Genomic DNA, 15880 nt, shown 5'->3' on the forward strand with positions numbered 1-15880 from the left:
TTTACACACTAGCTCTCTAGGCCTGCCACCGGCTATGTGGCTTGAGCAAAGGAGGTGCATTTTCTAATGGTTCAGGGTCAGCAGGCTTGGCTGCTCCTGAGGCTTCTGTCCTTGGCCTACAGATGGCCACCTTCTCCCCGTGGCGGCACACGGCCTTTCCTCTGTGCAAGGAACACCCTGGTGTCTCTTAGTGTGTCCGAATGTCTTCCTTTGATTTAATTGCCTCATTTCAACTTAATTATCCCTTCAAAGGCCCTGTCTCCAAATGCAGTCACATTCTGAGGCACTGGGGGTTAGTGCTTAAACATTTTGGGGTGTGGAGGATACAGTCCAGCCAATAACATTAAAAAATATGTTTATTTATTTGATAGGTAAAGTGAAGAGAGAGGGAGAGGGAAAAAGGAAGGGGGGGGGAGGATCTTCCATGCCCTGGTTCACTGCCCAAATGCCTGCAACAGCCAGGACGAAGCCAGGCTGAAGGTAGGAACCACAAACTCCATCTAGGTCTCCTATGTGGATGGTGGGGGCCCAAGTACGTGGACCATTATCCACTGCCTCCCAGGTGCTTAGCAAGGATGTGGACCGGAAGCGGAGCAGCTGGGACTTGAATCAACACTCCCATATGTAATGCATGCCCAGCCACTGGCCCAGTTCCTGGCACAGAACACATGGACCATGAAAGTTTGTGGAATTATGAGAGGTTCCCTCACAAAGTTTTAGGGGGTGGAAGCTGTACCTTTGCAAGCAGGTGGCAGAGGTCCTGTTTGTGATTAACAATATACACTCCTCCTCCCCCACATACACACACTTTTTTTTTTTTTTTCCTGGCAGTAGTGACAATTAGGGAAATGAGAAAACAGTAGCCCACAACTCCAAAGTCCCCCACCTTAGGGTCAGCATTGTGGCAAAATTGGTGATGCTGCAACCTGTAATGCCAGCATCCCATTTGGGTACCAGTTCACGTCCTGGCTACTCCACTTTCCATCCAGCTCCCTGTTGATGTCCTGGGAAAGCAGCAGAGGATGGCTTAAGTGCTTGGCCCCTGCACCCACATGGGAGACCTGGAAGAAGCACCTGGCTCCTGGCTTCCGCCTGGCCCAGCCCTGGCCAATGCAGCCATTTGGGGAGTGGACCAGCGGATGAAGATCTCTCTAAGTCTGACTTTTAATTAAATTAATTAATTAAAAAAAATCTCCCCTTTACCCCCATCTCACTGCTAAATCTACAGATTTGTACCTTTTCTTCTTTCCTGCTGCAGTGCACAAAGATTTTTTTCTCCTTGCAGAAAAATGCCCTGACCTCGCCTTGGCAAGAACTTAGGTCTTCACTCCCTTTATCTTCCTCCTCTATAATGGGTTATTCCAAACATTAAACATATCCCAATTTCCCATCGTTAAGAAGCCTCCCACCATTGTACTGCCTTTCACTTCTCAGGTTTGCTGCTTTTCAAGAAGAGTTACCTAACCACCCTTTGGCTTTACTTCCCCTTCACACTTCATCCTGTTCCTGTGTGGTTCCCAACTGCAAGGCTCACCCGACACGGTCAGGCCTCGCTTGTCAGACCCTCAGCCGTGTTCTCCAATGTTCCTCACTTTCCTTTGAGCTTTGCCTTCCTCCACTCTAAATCCTTCCGACCTCCCTGGGACTTCTCTGGCTTCTTCTGCCAAGGTCTGCAGCAGCATGTCGTAAATGCTACTTAACGGGCATCTGGTGTACCCAGGCCCACCGGGTTCAGGCTTGTTTCAAATAATGATGCACACTGCTTCATGTTATGAGATGGTCTTGCTATATGCCATCTTCTCTGATCGGATTTTTTTCCGCATTTACTCTGGCTGGATCCTTATTATTGTGGAGGTCTTAAATCACTTCCAGAGACCTCTGTTGCTCTTTGACAGCTCCCAGCTTTTTCCCATTCATAGTAGCTAATGACTAGATGAATGTGAATGTCTTGGGCTTGTTGCATCAATGCGTAGTGCCTTATATTTTATTAATTCATTTAATCTTCACAATAACACCCTATTGTAAGTGGGTGTTAAAATGGCAGTATAAACCCCATTTTATAGACGAGAAAACAAAGGCACAGAGTGGCACAGCTAGGCTTATGAACCCAGATGATTTGGGTGTAGAGTGCATCTCCTTAACTGTGCTAACTGCACAGATCCCAATTTGTATCCATGTCTTTGTGATTTCATTTCCTCAGCAAGTTTCCCTCACCAACGCAAGGACAGAGCAAGGATGTCTTTGAAAGGTTCTCAGAGTAGAGGCTGACATGTGGCATACAGAGTAAAGCCCCATCCAGCACCCTGCTAATGGGCTGAGGAAAGCAGCCAGAGGATGGCCCCAGAGCTTAGGCCCCTGCCACCCACGTGGGAGACCCGGAAAGCGCTCCTGGCTTTGGCTTCGCTCAGCCCTGGCCATTGCTGCGCCATTTGGGGAGAGAACCAGCGGATGGAAGACGTTTCTCTCGACCTGGTGCCCATATGGGATACTGGCACTGCAGGCAGCAGCTTTAACCGCTATGCCACAGTGCTGACCCCAGGAAGACGTCTCTCTCTCCGTCCTTCCTTCTCTGTAACTCTTTCAAATAAAGGAATCTTTTTTTAAAACAAAAAAGGTTTTCAAAGTAGCTTCAAGCTTAGTGTCTAGTATAGGCTAATATTCAGCTACTTGTTTAGCAAATGACTGTATAGTAAGTCCAGACTGGGTGGCATCAGGTGTAGCACTCAATCCTCATACTCCTCATGACCTTGCAGAAATCGCCTTGTCACTTCCCGCCTAGACTTCCGTCCCCGTCCACCTGGAGGCCCAGGGCGGGAGCACAAAGCCAGGTAGAGGAGGCAGACTGGGAAAATGGAGTCGGGACCCGGAATCAGGGTGCGCAGTTTCAGTCCCTCCCACTGGAAGATGGCACCGTGCGCTTTTTCCCCACGTCGGAGCGGCGTCCAAGCTGCCACACGTGGGTTCGCACCGCTCACTGTGCAAAAGCGCGGAAACTGGGGTAGGCAGGCTGCCGCGGTGACTCAACCGCGCAGCTCGGACAGGGGCGGAGCTCCGGGCGGCCTCGGCAGGTCCCGCCCACGGCGGGCCCCGCCCCCGCCCCGCGGAAGCCGGCCTGCCCTCGCCGCCCGGGCCTGGGCGTGGCCCCGTGGGCGCACGGCATGCTGGGAAAGCGCCCGCGCGGCGGCCATTTTGTCTTATCGGCTCCTCTGAGGAGGAGGCTTGTTCGGCCTGAGAGCGGGCCGAGGAGCTTGGCGACCGTGTCGCCGGCGTTTCGGTGTGCGGGTGCGAGGGCTGCTGGGAGCAGCCGCCCGAAAAAAGCACCATGATTTCTGCTGCGCAATTGTTGGATGAGTTAATGGGCCGGGACCGGAACCTCGCCCCGGACGAGAAGCGCAGCAACGTGCGGTGGGACCACGAGAACGTAAGTCCCGCGGGCCTTGGGCCTGTGCCCGGGCGCCGTGGGGGAGGGGAACGGCGCGGGCCGGGGCCCGGCGTCCGGGGGTGAGGGGCGGTTTGTTTTTGTTGTTCTAGTGTCGCGGGAGCCGGGGAGCGCCTTGGGCGGAATTGGAAAGCGCCGGGGTGAGGCGGGGAGACGCGGGAAAGGAAGGATGGGAGAATTTATTACATCTAGCGGCTACGAATTTTCACCTGAAAAGGGAGAAGGGCAAATTCTTCCGTTATTTGGGCTGAGCGTCGTGTTTAGACTGAAATATCGGACCCAGGTTAGTGGTCGTGGCGGTATCTTTAATTCAGGAATTGTTTCACTTTCGGAGCTTATGTGGAAAAATAGAGGCAGAAACTTAGTAGTTTTTTCTTTTTTAACCGTGACGACTTACACCTTGTTCTAATAAATCGCTCCTGTGGATAGTTGTCAAAGCTTTTTTTTTTTCCCACCCAAAACTCACTTCATCCTCGTAACTGTGAACAGGGCTAAATACAATTTCGGTTTCGCAGGTGAGACTTGAGAGGCTAGCCCTAGGTCTTTGGCAGAAAAGTGGCGAAGCTAAACCTAATCTTTGCAGTCCTGCTCACTTTCCCGGTCTATGAAATAGGCTGTCTGCAAATGCTGTAGTGTATTTCATAGGTTTTGGTCTCGTTTTGAACGATTGTAATCGAACGTGATACTTCTAAAGCAATCGCTTAATCAGAACATGAAGAAACAGTTCAGTGGATAATGTTTTGTAAAGAAAATTAGTTGCCTAGTCTTTTTAAACATAGACTTAAACATAGTGTACATTTTTTCTTTTGCAATGCAGGAAAACAGGTTGATGCGTGCGTGTAGTACTCCAGTAGTGTGTTTTGATGAAGTTGTATTGGGGGTGCTACATGCTTCCAGAGTAGTAATGAAATGTTCTTGTGATAGAACTCTTTGTGTGGGGTGTTTGTGAAATTACACGTTTGTCACTAATTGGGAAATGTGAATCTTTCTGAAGGGTTCATTTTTTTGGACGTTTGTGCAGAAGGAGACTGAGTAACTTTGTTGCTTAACTAGATGCCTTTTTCCTTTCTAGATATCTCTGTCACAGAAGTAACTTTTTCAAATTTTGTCTTCCAACTCGGTAACTTTTCAGTCTAAGCTTGCAATGGCTTACAATATTGCAATTCAACCTATATGCAAATAGTACTCTTATGTATTTTGTATTAAAGAGTAAAATGTTTAGTTTCACTCAACTGGTGCAGCCTTGTCTCTGCCCCCTTGTTTTGAACACGTGTTGTGAAGGAACATGTTGCAGTGTATTTGAAGGATTTATAAACCCAGAGGCACTCAGAATAGCAATTTAGATTTTATATCGTATCTGGCATAATCTGCTTTACTTTCAGTTTTAGTGCTTTGCACTGATTTTAACTTTTTAGTGTTTATCACCATAATATTTAATGCTTTTAATGACAGATTGCATTTCATTTTAGATTTAAGGACTTCATGTCAGTTACTAGCATTTCAGTTTCATGTCTTCAGGGAAAAGGTAGGTGGTGTTGACCAAGAACAAGATGCCTCTTCTAATGAGTTGTTGGAGAGGTATAGTAAAGCTAGGGAAGCTCCTGATCACTTCCGGGTCATTTGCACACTCTTGTGTTGTTGACTGTTAGTGCTAATCCTGGAGGGATGGACAGACCCAACATATGCCTCTGAGTATTCATTAGTGTCATGTTAGCCTGACATTTCAAAATATTTTTGCATACCTGTTTGGAAATTTTTCTTTGCCACATTTGCACTAGATGGAAGAGACATTTCACCTGGGTGGGGTTCTTTGTTTTCATTTGGAACAGAGACATCTAAAATATCACAAGGAAGCAACAGTGTATTAAAACTCCAGTTGTGGCATCTATAGATATTTGAATCAAAGTGAAGACTTTACCTTAGTGTTAAAATGTAGTCCCTAGAGACCTGTATTTGCTTGACATGTGGAATTTGTTTTGAATGTGGATTTTCATAGCCCAGCACCCCTTACCCCCACCGATGCCTGATTGTGTAGGTCTATGGAAGATGTGCACAGTTGAATTTAATCAGCATTAATTTGGTAATAGCTTCTAAGATTGTAATTTGAACTCGTTTCTCATAGCAGTTTTTTTGTTTCCCTTTAACCATGTGTGATCAAGCTGGATTTTGGAGAGGCTGCATTTTAAGTGTAGGATGCATCTGTGAGGCAGAATATGGGCCATTTTTAATGATGTATAGGGAATCTTGGAAAGTGCTTTACCGAGTTGGTGTTTTACAGGCATTTGTGACTTTGTAGATTGTTGCAGTTTGTCTGCTTTGCTTGATTAATCCCAAATAACCTCATTCCATGTGGGAAGATTTCACAGCTTCTCTGGAAGGCACTAGGGGCCATATTATTAGAAAATTCTAGGGAATGGTAAAGTCTAGTTTGAACCTTTTATTTTTTTATGTAATATAGGAATTTTGTAGCTTATTGAGATTTTTGCATTCTAGATCTCAACCCAAAAGTGAAATAGCTTAACTCTTAACTGTGATTCTAATATCTGAAAATGAAGTTTCTTTCATCATTTATCAAGTTCAGGAAGGTTTAATAATTTGTGAAGGGAATTGAACCAGATGCCCTTTTCGAAAATCTTTGGAATAATAGCAGATGTTGTATCGTTACTGATACCACAAAGTTTTAAAGAAACAGTAGATAGTTGCTGGCATTTTGGCATAGTGGATTAAGCCACTGCTTGTTATACCACTATCCCTTAGGGGAGCTCTGATTGGAGTCCCAGCTGCTTTGCTCTCTGTCCAGCTTTCTTCTAGTGTGCATGGGAGGGCGGCAGAGGATGGTCCAGCTGCTTGGGCCCCATCACCCAAATGGAGCTCCTGACTCCCGACTTTGGCCTGGCCCAGATCTGCTATTGTGGCCTTTTGGAGAGTGAACCAGTGGGTAAAGGTACTCCCACCCTTTTCTCTGTGTGTCAGCCTTTCAAATTTTAATTTTTTTTTGTTTAATTTAGGATATTTGAAAGGCAGAGTTAGAGAGGGAGCTGGAGCAAGGCTGAAGCCAGGAGTGTCTTCCAGGTCTCCCACATGGATGCAGGGTCCCAAGCACTTGGGCCATCCTCTTCTGCTTTCCCAGGCTATAAGCAGAGAGTGAGATCAGAAGTGGAGTAGCCAAGGTACGAACTGGCACCATATGAGATGCCAGTGTTGCAGGCAGCAGCTTTACCTGTTGTGCCACAACACTGGCCTCAATAAACTAAATCTTAAAAAAAAAAGTAGATAAAGCTTCTGTTTACATGTTGAAAATAAATTCTAGGGGCCAGCACTGTGGCACAGTGGGTTAAGCCATGGCCTGCAGTGCTGGCATCCCCTTGCTAGGTGCCTTGGAAAGCAGTGGAAGATGGCCCAAGTCTCTGGGCCCCTGCACCAATTTGTGCAACCTGGAAGAACCTCCTGGTATTGGCCTGGCCCAGCCCTGGCTGTTGTGACCTTTGTGGGGGGTGAATCAGCAGATGGAAGATCTCTCTCCAATGCTACCTTTCAAATAAATAAGTAAATTTTTTTTTTTTTTTTTTGACAGGCAGAGTGGACAGTGAGAGAGAGAGAGAGAGAGAGAGAAAGGTCTTCCTTTGCCGCAGGTTCACCCTCCAATGGCCGCCGCGGCCGGCGCGCTGCGGCCGGCGCACCGCGCTGATCCGATGGCAGGAGCCAGGAGCCAGGTGCTTTTCCTGGTCTCCCATGGGGTGCAGGGCCCAAGCACCTGGGCCATCCTCCACTGCACTCCCGGGCCACAGCAGAGGGCTGGCCTGGAAGAGGGGCAACCGGGACAGAATCCGGCGCCCCAACCGGGACTAGAACCCGGTGTGCCGGCGCCGCAAGGCGGAGGATTAGCCTAGTGAGCCGCGGCGCCGGCCAATAAGTAAATTTTTTAAAAATAAATTTTTATTATTTGAGTGGCAGAGAGGCGCCCATGTACTGGTTCATTTCCTGCATGTCTAGGCTTGGGCCAAAGGCAGCCTAAGATAGGGAGTGCAATCCAACTCTTTTACTTGGGCAGCAGGAACCCAACTACTTGACCACTTAACTGGTGCAGTCTTAGGGTTTGCATTAACAGGAAGCCAGGAGTCAAGAGCAGAGCCAGGACTTAACGCAGGCACTCTGATCTGGGATGTGGGCATCTTTACTAGGCCAAATATCTGCCCTTTGATAACATTTTTAAATGTGCATTTTGAGAGGGAAAATTCGAAGCAGAAAATTAATAATTATAATGACATGTATTATAAATGTTTTACCAATAATTGTAATTCAGAGTTACTAAAATACCGTCAGAAACGTAGGCGTTTTTTGCCTTTTCTATTGTACATGGTAAATATTGATGTCTCAGAATTACCAGCAGTTCATGTGTTACATGTACAAACTGCTGTTTGCTTTTTCTCCCCAAAATACACAGAATTAGAATGAATATAATAAATTTTCCATATACCATACTCAATTCAATGTTATCAGGAAGTGGCCAATATTCTTTATCTTCTACACTTTTTTCCCTTAATTTATTGATGGAGGGAGGGAGCGAGAGAACCACACACTGTTGTTTTAAAGCAGTTCTTGGGCCGGCGCCGCGGCTCAATAGGCTAATCCTCCGCCTAGCGGCGCTGGCACACCGGGTTCTAGTCCCGGTCGGGGCACCGGATTCTGTCCCGCTTGCCCCTCTTCCAGGCCAGCTCTGCTGTGGCCCGGGAGTGCAGTGGGAGGATGGCCCAAGTGCTTGGGCCCTGCACCCCATGGGAGACCAGGATAAGTACCTGGCTCCTGCCTTCGGATCAGCGCGGTGCGGTGCGCCGGCTGCAGCGCGCCGGCCACGGTGGCCATTGGAGGGCGAACCAACGGCAAAAGGAAGACCTTTCTCTCTGTCTCTCTCTCTCTCACTGTCCACTCTGCCTGTTAAAAAAAAAAGATAAAGCAGTTCTTTTATTTCAACCTCAAAGTCATTATGTATCTCTAAGATAAAATATTTTTAAAAAACATACCCAGGGGCAGACATTTGCCTAGTGGTTAAGGTGCTAGTTGGGACACCCACATCCCATGTCACAGTTTGAGCTGTTACTGATTCCAGCAGGTCCAGTTTGAGTTCTAGTCCTTTGACCTGGCCCAGTCTTGGCTGTTGCGGGCTTTTTCGAGGTAAACTAGCAGATGGGAGTTCTCTTTGCCTTTCAAATAAATTAAAAATTAAAAATATAAGCACAATTTTTTTAAAAGATTTGTTTATTTGAAAGGCAGTTAGGAAGAGACTGAGAGGTCTTCCATCCATTGGTTCATTCCTCAAATGGCTGCAATGGCCAGGAGCAAGGAGCTTATTTCAGGTCTCCCACGTGGGTGCCGGGGCCCAGGCACTTGAGCTGTCCTCTGCTGCTTTCCCAAGCACATTAGTGGGGAGCTGAATCCAAAGTGGAGCAGCCTGGACATGAACAGGTGGTGGCTTACCACGCTAAGCCATAATGCTGGCCCCAAGCACAATACTATTATCACATTTAAAATGCTAAAGTATTTCCTATATATTTGGTTTTTTATTTTTATTTATTTTTTTAAGATCCATCTATTTATTTGACAGAGTTAGAGAGAGAGGGAGAGACAGAGAGGTGTTCCAAATGTTGATCCTCTCCCCCAAATGGCCACAAAGGCTGGAGCTGGGCCAATCTGAAGCCAGGTACTTCCTCCGGGTCTTCCACATGGGTGCTGGGGTCCAAGTACCTGGGCCAATCTCTATTGCTTTCCCAGGCCATCAGCAAGGAGTTAGATCGGAAGTGGAGCAGCCGGGACCCAAACCTGTGCCCACATGAGATGCCAGCGCCTCAGGAGGATGCTCAGCCCACCACACCCCTACGCCCCCTATTTGTATTTCTGACTTAGGAATAGCGTGTGTATGTTGCTATGCATGTGTCAGTAGACTTGATTTTCTCACAGTGAAAGAAGGCAGGTTAAGTTCATAACTACTTTTTTTTAACTAACACAGTACTTCATTGTTTATGAAATGTTTTAAGTTTTTGCATTAATTTTTCTTGGACAAAAATGTAACAGTAGTATAAATACAGCAGTTTAGCAGGCCATCAGTGTGATGACAACAGATTTGAAAGAGTAAGCACTTTCATAACAACATAAATATTGCCCATAATGGGGGAAAATAAGGTACAGAGGCTACATAGGAAAGATGCATCTAACCCCAACTGGGATAGATGTTCATGAAACACCTCTAAGATATACTGGCCTTTGAGCTACTGGACCTAAAAGATTGGACGGGAGAAGCCGGAGGAAGGGGAGAGGGAGGAAAGACAAATGTTACTAGGCTGAAGAAAATCAGTCCATTTGGGAAATTGTATATAATGTTATAGCTGGAGCCCTTGTTTGCTTTTATTGGGTGAATGTGGCTAGATAGGCAGGAACTTGGTTTTGAGTGGTTTTTACAAGCCTTGTTAAAAATTTGGACTAAATTACATTGGGAAACAATAGAAAGTTTCTAAACACTAGAGAAGTTTGCTGTCTGGCTGCTGTGTGTAGAAAATTAATAGAAATTTTACCAAAATTTTAATTTATTTAAAGTGGATGAACCATGGCTGCAAAATGCGTAATAAAATTAGAGACAATCTTTTTAAAGATTTATTTTATTTATTTGAAAGAGTTACAGAGAGAGGCAGAGTTAGAGAGAGGTCTTCCATCCACTAATTCACTCCCTATATGGCTGCAGTGGCCGTAGTTGGGCCAGGCTGAAGCCAGAAGTGTCATCCATTTCTCCCACGTGGGTTCATGAGCACCTGCATTAGCAGGGAGCTGGATCAGAAGTGGAGCAGCTGGAACTCATGGAATGCCGTTGCTGCGGGGTAGGATTTTAACCTGCTGCGCCACAGAACTGGCCCCTAAATCTTCTTTAAAAAAAAAAAATACTTTTATTAAAAGTTTTCTTTAGGCCGGCGTTGCGGCTCACTAGGCTAATCCTCCACCTGTGGCGCTGGCACTCTGGGTTCTAGTCCCTGCTGGGGTGCTGGTTTTGTCCCGGTTGCTCCTCTTCCAGTCCAGCTCTCTGCTGTGGCCCAGAAAGGCAGTAGAGGGTGGCCCATAGTGCTTGGGTCCTGCACCCACATGGGAGACCAGGAGGAAGCCCCTGACTCCTGGCTTCGGATCGGCGCAGTGCTGTGGCGGCCATTTGGGGGGTGAACCAACGGAAGGAAGACCTTTTTGTCTCTCACTGTCTATAACTCTGCCTGTCAAAAAAATTTTTTTTCTTTGTAGGTGTTTATCCATTTTTTCAAATTTTTTTAAAAAGATTTATTGTTTATTTGAAAGAGTTACAGAGAAAGGAAGGGACAGAAAGATCTTCCATCCACTGGGTCACTCCCCAGATGGCTGCAATAACCAGCACTGGGTCCGGCTGAAGCCAAGAGCTTCTTCTGGGTCTCCCACATTTGTGGCAGGGGCCCAGACACTTGGGCCATCTTGTGCTGCTTTTCCCGGGCCGTTAGCAGCTGGATTGGAAGTGGATCAACTGGGACATGAACTAGCACCCATATGGGATGCCAGCGTTGCAGGCAGTGGCTTTACCTGCTATGCCACAACACCAGTCTTTTTGCCATGGCTAGAGAGCTAGCATCATAGCTCAGTTTTATGGAGCCATGTGCCAAGCACTGAGCTAAGAGTTTTACCAAAGAAGAAACTGAAGGGGATGGGGTGGACGCGGGGGTGCTAGTTTAAGAACTTTTCCAAGTTCACACAGGTCAAATGAGAAGAGCAGCAACTTGACTCCAGGCGGCTGTCACCTTGCTCTTCTGTGACCTAGTGAAGACAGACATTAAAGCAGTCAACACATGATCATGTCCACTATACAATGAACACTGGAAGGGGAAGAACATGGTGGGTGGAGAAGGAATAACAGAGAAGGGTGGGTGGGAGGGGATTTTGGGAAAGTGTCTGGAAGTGCTTTTTAAAGTTTTTTTGAAAAAGATTTTTTTTTGAGAGCTTCCATCCACTGATTCATGCTCCAGTTGGCTGCAACAGCCAGGGCTGGGTCAGACTGAAGCCAGGAGCCAGGAACCCCATCCTGGTCTCCCATGTAATTGGCAGAGGCCTAAATACTTGAGCCATCTTCTGCTGCTTTCCCAGGCCCATTAGCAGGATGATTTGATTCTGTTTAAGCTTAGGGAAACTTGTGATCAAAACTTTTTTTCCCCAAAGATTTATTTATTTATTTATTTTACACAGAGAGAGGAGGAGAGACAGAGAAAGAGAGAGAGGTCTTCCATCTGCTGATTCATTCTGCAAATGGCTGCAATGGCCAGAGCTGTGCCGATCCGAAGCCAGGAGCTTTTTCCAGGTCTTCCACATGGGTGCAGAGGCCCAAGGACTTGGGCCATCGTCTTCTGCTTTCCCAGGCCATAGCAGAGAGCTGGATGGGAAGTGGAGCAGCCGGGACTCGAACCGGCACCCATATATGATGCCGGCACTGCAGGCAGCTGCTTTACCTGCTACGCCACAGCGCTGGCCCCGATCAAAACTTTCTAGTTATATTTACAATATATCTGCATTCTTTAACTGGTAGTTAAAACTGTTGATGAGACTGAACTCTTCAAATACTGCTGGTTATTACTTTAAAAAAATTTTTTTTTTTTTTTGGACAGGTAGAGTTTACAGAGAGAGAGACAGAAAGGTCTTGTCTTCCATTGGTTCACTCCCTAAATGGCTGCTGTGGCTGGCGCGCAGCGCTGATCCAAAGCCAGGAGCCAGGTGCTTCCTCCTGGTCTCCCATGCGGGTGCAGGGCCCAAGGACTTTGGCCATCCTCCACTGCACTCCCGGGCCACAGCAGAGAGATGGACTGGAAGAGGAGCAACCGGGACAGAATCTGGCGCCCCAACTGGGACTAGAACCCGGGGTGCTGGCGCCGCAGGTGGAGGATTAGTCAAGTGAGCTGCGGCTCTGGCCTATTACTTTAAATTTATGAAGAGTATAGATCACAGTTATGTTCACAGAATTCTAGTGTTGGCCTCTTACCCCCACTGCTCACCCCCCTCCCCATGTTATCAGTGCTTCCCACCTTTGGTCATCAGTTATCTAGGTCCATGGTGGACATTTAGTAAAGACTTGTCTGAAAGTTTCTTTCAGGGATTACCATTAAATGCAGAGTGCTGGCATTCAAAGATGTTAGCAATTAACTTAAGTCTACAAGTAAATGAATTCTGTGTTTTAAAGATGTATTAGTAAGGGAGAGAGATCTTTCACCCACTGGTTCACACCCCAAATGATTCCAGCAACTGGGGTCTGGAACTCTTATCTTGGTCTTCCATGTGGGTGGCAGGGCACTTGGGCCATCTTTCCCAGGTGCTTTAGCAGGGGGCTAGATTGGAAGTAGAGCAGCCGGGACTTGAACTGGCACTCTGATATGAGATACTGGCATTGCAGGCAGCAGCTTAATTTGCTACAGGTTTTTTTTTTTTTTTTTTTTTTAATCACTGACAGCTTCATTTGAAGCATCCACATATGTACTACCAGTTTTTCTTTTATTTCTTTTTTGCATTTTTAATTAAGCATCTTCAGTCCCTCAGGAGAGTTAAGCAAAAAGTTTAGGTATAGAAATTATTAAATAGAGTAACAGATAATTTTGATGTATCAGTTAAAAGGTGAAATAGTAATCAGTGAAGAGTAAAGAGCATACTGGATTGGCAAAATGGGATGTAGTCTGGATTTATTAAAGTAGCTGCATGTTCAGGGTAGGTCATGTGGTTGATCTCAGTTTTCTCCTCTCAGATGGAGTCAGACTAAATAAGGTATTCCTAATTAGTCCACATACAGATGTGTCTCATCAGTAGTTAAAATTCAGGGTAATTTGCCCTTTTCTTCCAGGTTAATAAACATACATAGTTTAATCTTCACTAGACTAGTATGAGATACCATCTCTATCTTTTTAAAAAATTATTTATTTATTTGAAAGGCAGAGTCACAGAAAGATCTTCCATCCACTGTTTCATCCCACAAATGGCCACAACGGCCGAAGCTGAGCTCATCAGAAACCAGGAGCTTCTTCTGGGTCTCCCACATGGGTACAGAGATCCAAGCACTTGGACCATCTTCTACTGTTTTCCCAGGCCATAGCAGAGAGCTGAATCTGAAGTGGAGCAGCTGGGACTAGAACTGACACCCATATAGGATGCTGACACTGCAGGCGGTGGCTTTACCTGCTGCACCGCAGCGCTGGCCCCAATGTCTCCTTTTTTAAAAGATCTATTTATTTGAAAGGTAGAAACAGAGAACTTCCATCTGCTGGTTCACTCCCCAAATTACTGCAGTGGCTGGGCCAGGCAAAAGCCAGGAGCTTCTTCGGGCTCTTACATATGGGTGCAGGGGCCCAAGTACTTGGGCCATTTTCCTCTCATCATTAACAGGGAGCTGGATTGGAAGTGGAGAGGAACCAGCACTGCAGGTGGAGGCTTAACCCTACTGTATCCTTTTTCAATATGAGGAAACTAGGTTCTGTAGTAGATAATTGGCACCAGTTTAACTTGAGCTATCTCTGAAGAGATAGTATCTCTTTCATATGCTTAGTATTCTTTTTTGTATGCTAGTGTTCGGCTGGTTGGTAGCAGCTGGATTGCTTTGGGATGGTGCTGGTCAAAGAAAAGACCAAGGCAAAAGAGAGTTGGGACTTTCAGCCCCAACCTCAGGGGAAGGTATGAGACCTGTGTCTAAAAATGGGTATAGTTTGAGTCAAGCTGCCTCTTGGTGAAATCGGAGAAGACCCCCTAAAATTTACACAGAAATGTGGCCCCTTAAAGTTCCATAGAAATGCTATGCGGGGTGCCACATGTGCCACTGGAATTTGGGGTGCCTTACGATTTCACCACAGGCTTATTACTAAATCCTCGATATTAGTAACCCAAGAGGGTTCTTGCCTCATATTTAGAGAAGAATTCTAAATACTGGCACAGATAAATGAGGCAGCATGGTACGTTTTAAGCTTTTATTTAGTGAGAAAGATGCATAGGAGAGTGAGAGCTTTATTTAAGAGAGGGAGGTGAATAGGGGTTCATACCAAGCACCAGGAACCAGCCACGTGGATGAGCATCGAGGCCTGGATCTGGGCCAGGAAGCCTAGAGCACATGGCCCAAAGGCCAATCGCCCTGGAGGCACGGGGCTACAGCAGGCCCCCTTCTGACAAGAGGCCAGGGAAGAAGATCACCTGGCCCGGCTTTTAACCCACTTCCAGAGGGGAGTGGCGTAGCGAAGGCGTGGTCTTTCAGTTCACAAATCTAATTAATTTTAGCCTGTATGCCTGCCTACTTCATTGGGATGCCCACCTCTGCTTCTGATTCGGCATTCCTGTTAATGCGCCAGATGATGGCTCAAGTACTTAGGCCCCTGCCACCCATTTGGGAGACCCAGATGGAGCTCTTGGATCCTGGCTTTGGCCTGACTTTTGGAGCCATTTGGGGAGTAAATCCGCAGATGTAAGATCTCTCTCTCTCTCTCCCTCCCCCCCCCCTGCTACTCTGCCTTCAAATAAATGGAAAAAAAAATTTTTTTTTTTAAAGATAGGGGCTATTGTTGTGGCATAGTGGATTAAGCTGCTACCTGTGATGCCAGTGTCCCATAAGGGTGCCAATTCAAGTCCCAGCTGCTCCTCTTCCGATCCAGCTCCCTTGCTAATGCACCTGGGAAAACAGCCTAAAGTGGCTAAAGTACTTGGACCCCTGTACTCAGGTGGGAGACCAGGAAGAAGCTTCTGGCTTCAGCGTGGCCCAGTCCCAGCTGTTGTGACCATTTTCGGGGGTGAACCAGTGCATGGAATATCTGTCTGTCTCTAACTCTGCCTTTCAGATAAATAAATCTTTTTTTAAAAAGTCGATAGTAGAAAATACTGTTAATTGTGTCAGACCCACACATCTTTCCTTGTATTAAAATAGAGGAGTGTGAAAGTCACTAATTTACCTAATTAGTATGAGTGTAGTTCAACAAATGTAATTGTCTTTATATTTAACTTGGTTGAAAGATGGATATTTCAAGAAGTGAGAAAATAATTACTTGGGCATCTTTTTACAAATTTTTTTTTTACCAAAAAAACATTTTTACAAAATGAAGTTAACTATTTCTTTGTTTTTTCCTTTCTAGGTTTGTAAATATTACCTCTGTGGTTTTTGTCCTGCGGAATTGTTCACAAACACTCGTTCTGATCTTGGTAAGTAAATTTTCCTTGTAACTTTCATCATTTTTGTGATTTTTTTTTTTTAAGAAAATGGTTCTTTATAATTCTGAGAAGCTCTTAAAGATTGCTAAGTAATTTCTTACTGGCTTGCTTACTTGAATTTTAATGTTAGTCTGGTTAAATATGGTTTAATTAAACATACATGTCTATTTCCACTCCCTCTCAAAACCCCACTAAAATGAAAAAAGTTTTAAATGATGTAAATGG

The 15880-nt window shown here is 45.9% G+C and overlaps 1 protein-coding gene across 1 annotated transcript in view; it reads left to right on the plus strand.

Moving 5' to 3' along the window:
• The first annotated feature begins 3191 nt into the window (after window positions 1-3191).
• Window positions 3192-15880, plus strand: part of LUC7L3 (LUC7 like 3 pre-mRNA splicing factor) — a 29137-nt gene continuing 16448 nt past the window's right edge. The window contains 2 exon segments of the mRNA XM_089318176.1: window positions 3192-3421; window positions 15580-15646. Of these exon segments, the coding sequence (XP_089174302.1) occupies window positions 3323-3421; window positions 15580-15646 (166 nt within the window). The 5' untranslated portion in view covers window positions 3192-3322.

Source organism: Oryctolagus cuniculus, chromosome 17, assembly GCF_051225735.1.
Source record: "Oryctolagus cuniculus isolate XC-2025 breed Fujian yellow rabbit chromosome 17, ASM5122573v1, whole genome shotgun sequence".
Lineage (NCBI taxonomy): Eukaryota > Metazoa > Chordata > Mammalia > Lagomorpha > Leporidae > Oryctolagus > Oryctolagus cuniculus.